The 7,836-nt window shown below is 56.6% G+C and overlaps 1 protein-coding gene across 1 annotated transcript in view; it reads right to left on the reverse strand.

Annotated features, from left to right (window-relative positions):
• Nucleotides 1-6: 6 nt before the first annotated feature.
• The window catches only part of DLST (dihydrolipoamide S-succinyltransferase), a 17,361-nt gene continuing 9,531 nt past the window's right edge, over nt 7-7,836 (reverse strand). Inside the window, exons 10-15 of the mRNA XM_004698716.3 lie at nt 7,412-7,509; nt 3,872-4,002; nt 2,513-2,586; nt 2,168-2,251; nt 1,857-2,024; nt 7-1,021 (exon numbers count right to left, since the gene is read on the reverse strand). Coding sequence (XP_004698773.1) covers nt 887-1,021; nt 1,857-2,024; nt 2,168-2,251; nt 2,513-2,586; nt 3,872-4,002; nt 7,412-7,509 — 690 coding nt within the window. The 3' untranslated portion in view covers nt 7-886. The remainder of the gene's footprint in view (nt 1,022-1,856; nt 2,025-2,167; nt 2,252-2,512; nt 2,587-3,871; nt 4,003-7,411; nt 7,510-7,836) is intronic.

The following is a 7,836-nucleotide window of genomic DNA, read 5'->3' on the forward strand; positions in this document are numbered from 1 at the left end:
GCGCTCCCCGGAATCCCTGTCCTCAGACAACCACATCGCACACCTCGGGGCCAGTCTCCATGCACTCCAGTGTCCGTCACATGGCCCTCCTGCCCAGATCCCCAGGGCGCTCCCACAGCCTCATCTCAGAGCTCAGGTCTGAACTGGCCAGTCCCTTCCGGGCGCCAGCCCTCACTGTGCGATGCACCGGCATTCAGCGAGCTGGAAGCTGCATGGCATGAGAAGAGAGCTACAACGGCTCCCTGCAGGCAGAGGGCATGGTGAGGGCGGGCACCTCACACAGCTGCCTGTAGTGCCAAAATGGGTCTTCCCGGCAGAAGGCTGTGATGGACTGAGGGAAGGTTCGGGCCACGCTGCCCTGCGGTCTGCTTGCCACACCTGCCTGGCCCGCCCTGCCCAGCAGAGGTAGAAGAGGCATCTCTAAGTCAATGAAAGCTGAGGATGGAGGTGTTGTGTAAGCAGCACACCAGCCCCTCATGCTGCGTGAAGCCCCCATGGGTGCACTCCTGCAGGGCGTGCACAGCCAGGGCGGAGGCTGCTCGAAGGTCGGCAGCCAGCAGCCGCCTCAGCATGGCTCCAGAGGGTGGACTTGGGCTGGACACCAACCAGTCCGGAGGCTTTCCTACACTATGCAGGCATGGGGGCGGGGGAGGGGCGGACATCCTGTGAGACCCTCTCCCTCAGGCCTAGGGAGCAGGGATGAGTCCGGGCAGGGAGCAGAGAGGGAGAGCGCCTGGCAGGGCACTCAAAGACCTGGGGTTGCGGCTTATATTGCCCCGGCACCCTTGCGTGAGGCCAACAGGCCCACCCAGGACCCGTCGTGAAGGGGCAGGGGAAGACTGGTTTCAGTTCCTGCGTGGTCGAGTTGGAGGGGCGGGGCTCCTTCCTAGAGGTCCAGGAGGAGGACTCGGGGGTCCTCCACAGCCGCCTTGATTTTGCGGAGGAAAGTCACTGCCTCTCTGCCGTCGATCAGCCGGTGGTCGTACGTCAGTGCCACATACATCATGGGCCGCACCTCCACCTGCAGAAAGGAGATGTCATCAAGTTGACCCCCGCTGGACACGGAAAGCCCTGCTGAGGAGGGTGACCAAGCCTGCCCCACCAGAACGTTCCCGGTGGCAGTCTGGCCTGCGCGAGTCGCTTCTGAAGCAGGACAGTCTCGGCAGAGCCCGAGCTTCGCCCGTGTGCAGAGCTCTGCTCAGACACAAAGCTCAAGCAGAGGGAGCCCGTCCCTCACGAATGGATCTCTGCATCCCTGCCCGATCCCTCTGGGAGGGGTCTGGGAGATGGGTTATGGGTTGTTTCTCTGTGGAGACACTCCTTGGGGCTTCCCCTGTGTCTACCTGGGGTCCACAGATGCTAGGAAGGTGTACGAGAGGTTGGCACGAGGCGATCAGTGAGGCCACACCCAGGCTTCTGACCCGCAGGCGTGAAGAGCCTGGGAAAGCTGTCGACAGCAGCCCCCGAGGCTTTTCTGACCGGCACCCCAGGCCCAGCTCGAGCCTGGCTCTGCAATGCTCCCCCTCTCCCAGTGTGTCCCCCCACCGCCTGGGGCACCTGGACAGAGCTGGCCCGCTCCATCTGGAGCTAACTTGTTGACTGGCTCAGGATGATGGAAAGGGCCTTCCGAGCTCGGTAGTTCTCACACGCCCTTGCTCAGTGTCTGACTCAGCAGGGCTTCTACCAAGTTCTCAGGTGATGTGGCCGACGCTGACCCTCCGGTATTGAGTGCACATGCCTCAATGACTCAGAAACCAAGCAAGGGAGGGACGATGGAGAACCTTCTGTAACCAGCACTGAGCCTGGCTCTCCTCTCACCACCCCTGAAAACTAGATGCTGCGGGGACAGTTCCTACCTTGCCCCCCACAGCCACTGGCCGATCAAAGATGCCATGCATGCCCAGGATGGCAGACTGCGGGGGGTTGATAATGGGCGTCCCAAAGAGCGAGCCGAAAACCCCGCCGTTGCTGATGGTGAAGGTGCCGCCATCCATGTCCTCGATGGCAAGCTCATTCTTCCGGGCCTGGAAGCAAAGATGTCGGAGGTGAGACGCTGAGGTGACCAGCTCCCAGGGAGCATGCATCACCTCTCAGACACTCTGGTCGCTGTGCACCGTGAACACTAGCCCAGCCAGCACTCAGCGCACGCATGCGCCCCACACTGTACCTTCTCGCCTAGCTCAGAGATGGTTCGCTCGATGTCTGCGTAATTCATAGCTTCCACATTCCTGATGACGGGAACCACCAGACCCTGAAGGCAGCGAAAAACTGGGCTCAGTTGCAGATAGCACCTTCTACAGATCCAGCACCCTGTTCTCTCCCCACCCCTCCCCAGAAAACCTCTGACCAAAGGTGAGCAGCAGGGAGTCTACAATACCCAGGTCTGAGGCTGAGATGATAAGGCACGCTTTAAGGTCAAAAGTACTTTACTCTGTAACTAGCTCCCTTCTAAACAGCGTTCCAGAAGCAGTCTCTCCACAGCCCCACGCTCCCCCCTCCTACCCGAACATACCCGCGGGGTGGCCACTGCGACACTGATGTCAATATAGTCCCTATACACCACCTCTTTGGTTGAATCATCAATCACTATGAGAAAGGAAACACACGTTACTTACAACTCCCCCGAGCTGGTGAAGATTTGCACTCAGAATAAAAAAGATAAAACTATACTGCTTAGTTCCGGGTGGCCTAACCACCCACAGAATTACAAATGGCAGTCGGTGCCCACCTATGCCCATCTCAACCCATCAGAAGTCCTCCCAGTTTCTTGCTAGCAGGAGGAGTAGGGCGGACATGGGACAGATCCCCACTGAGGCTGGGCTGGAGCGCCCCAGAGAAAGCCAACGAGCAGAGGAGAGGCGGTGGGCTGGTGCCGCCTTGTCCCACTTGGAACAAGGGGCAGGCAGAGCAGGCCCTTGCTCAGTAATTCAGGAAGAAGCCAGTGAGCTGACATCAGCAAAACCAGCTCTCAACAGAAAATCAGCTGCTAAACTTCAGGCCCAGGGCTCACGACCAAATCAAAGCTAACAGAACTGGGGGAATTCTTGCACAGAAAGTCAAAGCTGTAGAATTAGATAAAATACCAGAGAAAAGCATGTGGCATTGAGAAAGAGGCCAACTTTGGGAAACACCTACATGTCTGGACAGGCAGAACACAGGGCCAATAAGGATGGACAGAGGTCAGGAGGCAGGTGAAGGGAAGAAATGAGAAGGGCTATCAAAACGTCATGCAGATAATATTCCACAGCGTTTATGAACTACACAACCCTCCGTGCTGGGCACACTGTGTGCCTGTACGTGAGTGCATCGCATGGTCACCAGCTCCATGCACATGTGACTACTACCACCCTCTAGTCTCCTGCTCTGTGGAAGGGACTAGGGTTTCTAGATCTCCACAGGCAGCCTTGCCCTGCTGGGGGTTACAGAGTGTCATTGTCTCTCTCTGCTCTTCCACCAGGGATGACTGTTTCAACAGGAATGGGGACAGCTGGTTAGGTCAACACCTGAGTGACGTAGGTGAGGGAAAGGGAAGGAGAGGGAGCACCAAGTCCACGGAGGAGGGGCCAGGCCCAGGGTTCCCAATGGACACATCGGCCCAGGATCAGGTCACCCTGGAGCCTGTGCCAAGTGTGGAAGCCAGGCCGTGGGGGGAGGAGTGCCGGCTGAGCCCAAAGAGCCAGGCTGCCGGGTGCCATCTCAGTGGTGGGAACACGAACCATAACCATGGGCTGTGTCCGGGAACCAGGAAGGTCCTTAGAGAGCGCTCACGTCTTCCTAAGGACAGGCTAACGCACCTCAGTCTGGTGACCCCCGGCTTCCTGCTTGGGCATCCTCTTCCCAGGCAGGACCTGGGTGACTGTCCACAACTCACCTGCATTCACGACAGGCTGCTCCTGCAAGGCGAAGGCTGTGGCCTTCACGAAGGCCGACATGAAGCCGAGCTTGAGGCTGTGTTTCTTCAGAAAGGCGTCTTTGTGCCGGGCCCTCATCTCCTGGATGTTACTGCAGACACACAGGACCACACACACTGGCCACGGGAACCGAGTCCGACTCTTGTACCCGTTTTTTACCTCCGTGTACACAATTGGGCAAGCTTTTCCCTTACTCTGGACTGTCTCTCGTAGAGCAAGGGGGGAAACGGTCCACTAGAGGTCAACCCAATAACCGGGCCAAGCTGGCTTTAAGGCAGGCGGGGCTGGGTCCGGGCAGGGCTCCTCCCTGGCCCACGGGACAGCTTTCAGAGACCAAATGGCACACCAACATTCTCGCCCGGGACCAGAGTGGTTTCAGCTGCCCTAAAACCATGAGCCGTCAATGTGAACCACTGATTCCCACTCTTGGGCTGCTCGAGGTCACGACCTTTTCACCAGATCAATCCTCACAGGCACCAATCTCAGGGTGGGTTTCAACTGCACCTTCCAATGAGCCGTCACCCACTGGTTACCTGAAACAACGCTCCTTAAACACAGGCAAGGCATACAAGGCACCTTGCAGCACTCGCTTTGGTACTGGTTTTCTTAAAACCACCAACCCCGAGTGACACACCTATGGCCCACCTGCCTGTGTGCACCTGATGCACCGAGGAAAAAGCCAGGGGAGCACGGCCCCACGGGAGCTCCAACGCATGACTACACAATGGTCGCCGACCGAGGACACCTCCCTTCGGACAAGCCCCTCTCAAGTGGGTTCTGCCATTTACCTTTCACATCAGCACCACCTTTCACTGCCAGTCTATCTTTATCCTCTGTATTTCTCTGTCAGGGAGGAGCACCCCGTGTGGCTGGTGCTAGAGCAATGTCATGGCTTGAATGTGCCATCAGCTGGGGGCACCTGCACACGGGGTGCTCTTCTTGGGTCCAGCGCATGACGGCAGCAGAGCCCACTGCACCTGTCCCTCCAGAGTTAGCAGCTCCGTCCTCCTCTGCACCCAGCAGGCTCCAGCACCCACCTCTTGGGCAGGTCAGTGCTGGGCAGCGAGAGGCAGAGGCGGTTCAGACTCAGCTCTCTCGCTGGAGAGGATGTGCTGGGTGCGGTTTCCTGGGTGTTTCTTTAGAGAAGTGGCCGTGTGGAGGCCAAGGCCCAGGTCAAGCTCCCATAGCTCCAAGCGGCGGGCCTTTGGAGATGCCTCAGGACCCCGACTAGCCTTCGCTCCACCAACCTTCTGCAGCGTTCTCGGGGAAATGTCAGAACAGCCAGTGCTTATCGGAATCGGGGTCTGGGGTGGAGATCATATTTCAGACCACCTCAAGCCCAAGTGCTCGGTTCTCCCTCTAATGGTCTAATTCGACATTAGTATGAAAAACAAGATAACAGCACAACTTTAACTCCCCCCCTCAGACATTTTGTTTTTGAAAAAGGAAGTTTTCCAGGGGGTCTGATTGGGTTTGAAATGTTTGTTTTCCTGAGTCTAACCTCATTTAGTGCTAGGATTACCACCCTAAAGACATTACTGGGTCCCAAGACACAGGAGCAGCAGAAGAGGGAAGGAGAAGTGATAAACATCTTTGCTCTCAGACCTGTCCAAATGCTATTGTCTGGTCATTAAGTCGTTTCTATTTCAGGGAGGCCCAGGGAGGGGAAGGGTCCCTTCACTGCAAGCTGATGAGCCCAGGGCCCAAAGGGCAGTCTCTCTAAACCAGATTAGATCTGTGGAGAAGGCTTTGGGGAGACCCCCAGCCCAGTGGGAAGTGACACCTCGATTAGCGGCTGAAAGGAGATCCAATGACTGCACTTAGCTAGCCCCCAGCCAAGTGCACCTCTCAAGGCCACAAATATTTACATGTTTTGTCTTAAGGAATTGGGTAGGATTTCAAAGTCCAATTCAATTTGGGTACAATTTGCCCTAATGCACTGAAACCCAAGCTTTCTCTTTCGGATCCATTAGTCACGCTCCTTCCCCACAGCCTCTGGCAGCAGAACGCTCCGCAGGGCTGCAATGACAGTCAGTCTTCTGGGAGTGAGTGTCACGGGAGGATGGCAGACAGCGAGGGAAACAGGCTAGAGGCCTCCCCTGAAACCCATCACTCCCGCCTCATATTGCTTCCCAGGCCCCCATCCAAGGAGCACATGTGTTCGGAGAGAACAGTAAGGTAGGTCACTAACCACAGGGGGGAAAGGCAGCGGTGATGCAGGCAAGAGGCAGAAGACATGACCTCCAGGATTAAATATAAACTCAACTCTTCCCTCTGAAACTGAAAACATTCTGAAATACGGATCCAACCAGCCTAACCTTCCGTCCCTACATCCGTCCCTCACACGATCTCCCGCCCCGCAGTCATGGTCCAAACCGTGAAGGCCAGCTAGAAAGGTCCTTCTCCACAAATGCGCTTCCAGGAGGCTCCTCACTCCGTCAAGTCGTCTCTCGGTGGGACTCTCACCCGCAGGAAGCCTTTCTAGTCCCGCCAGCTTCCCAGCCCCCAACCAATGATGCCACTGCCGTCCGGTTTCACCCTGCTGAGGCTTACTCTACGCTGGGCTTGGTGTCCGTTCAAACCGGGCAGGCAGCTCTGAGAGGGCATCGGCTCTCACCCATCCTTGATTCTACCTTGAACTGGCTGTCCTGTACTGAACACCGCGGGCCTCGGATACACAGGCACCCAAACAATTGGGTGCCGCTGAGCCACGTCCTCCCTCCCTACAGGGTTGTGCACGTGGCAGTCTTACAGGGAGACAGGAAGGTCAGCAAGGAGCACACTGTAAAAACGGGCATACTACAAACAACAACAGAACATATACTACAATCAGGGTTCCCCGGGGTGGGGTGGGGGTGGGGGGGGTAGATAAAGGGGAGTGAGCTGCTAGCAAAGAGTTCTCAAGAACAAAGAAAATGTTTTGAAACGATGGTGGCAGCAATTGTACAATCACCTGAATTATGGTTTGCTATAATATTTGTAATAGCTCCCAATAAAATAATTGGTGAAAAGGGGGCATACGGAGTGGGTTCTTCTGGTTAATGTCGAGGCTTTCATGTCGCTATCAGAGCTGGGCAAGGGGGGGGGGGGGCACAGCCTCCAGCTTTCCTCTCCCCCATGCCGAGTTGTCAGGCACAAGCCCAGGGAGTCACTGTGAATGAGAGCAGAGTAGCGCCCTGGGTCCAGGCCTGCTGCCCAGTGGTCTCCCTTTGGGTGAGGGAGGGGGCGGGGTTAAGCTTGGTCGGTCTGAGTGGTCCCTCTAGGCCTGCTTGGGAGCCCCTGATACTAATCATCAGACTCTGAGACTATTACCAGTCCCATTGAATAAAGATTCAAAGTATAGATGTTCTAAGGTGAGAGCAGGCATGGTCATCAGAGGAGAAAAGCACTGGGTCGCTCTGGGTCAGTGCCCAGAAGGCTGTGTAAAGAAGGCCCACACTTCTGTCAGGTCAGTTTGGGGCGAGTCAAGGGCTCCTCCAGGGAGGGGCTGCAGCTCTCACCTCATGTCCACCTCATTGAACGTCGTCAGCATGGCACACGTGTTCTGGGCCTCCTTCAGACGCTGAGCAATACGCTGCCGCATCCGGTTCATTTTCTCCTGGAAGTGAAAGGGGCGAGCACTGAGGCCTGCTCCCTGGGTCTCAAGTATCCCCACCAGCCAGAGGGAGCACTGGGCTTGGCAGGAGCGGCTGGCCAAGGGCTCCAGAACACAGACCCCAAGCACAGCGAGGGCTTCGGCTTCCGGTCCTGCAGTGGGTGGCCCTGTTCTCTGAACGAGCGTGAGAAACCACGGGCAAAGCACACTCACTCCGATGTGCCTGAGGCTGACCATGAAAGAAGGCTCAGGAAATGGCTTGATTGAAAAACCAAACCGACTAGAGTTGTGAAAAGTGTGGCTTTGGTCTCGAGAATCCAAGACCATGAC

The sequence above is a fragment of the Echinops telfairi genome, unplaced genomic scaffold (genome assembly GCF_000313985.2).
Source record: "Echinops telfairi isolate 266 unplaced genomic scaffold, ASM31398v2 ScPeMD7_18;HRSCAF=68, whole genome shotgun sequence".
Taxonomy (NCBI): domain Eukaryota; kingdom Metazoa; phylum Chordata; class Mammalia; order Afrosoricida; family Tenrecidae; genus Echinops; species Echinops telfairi.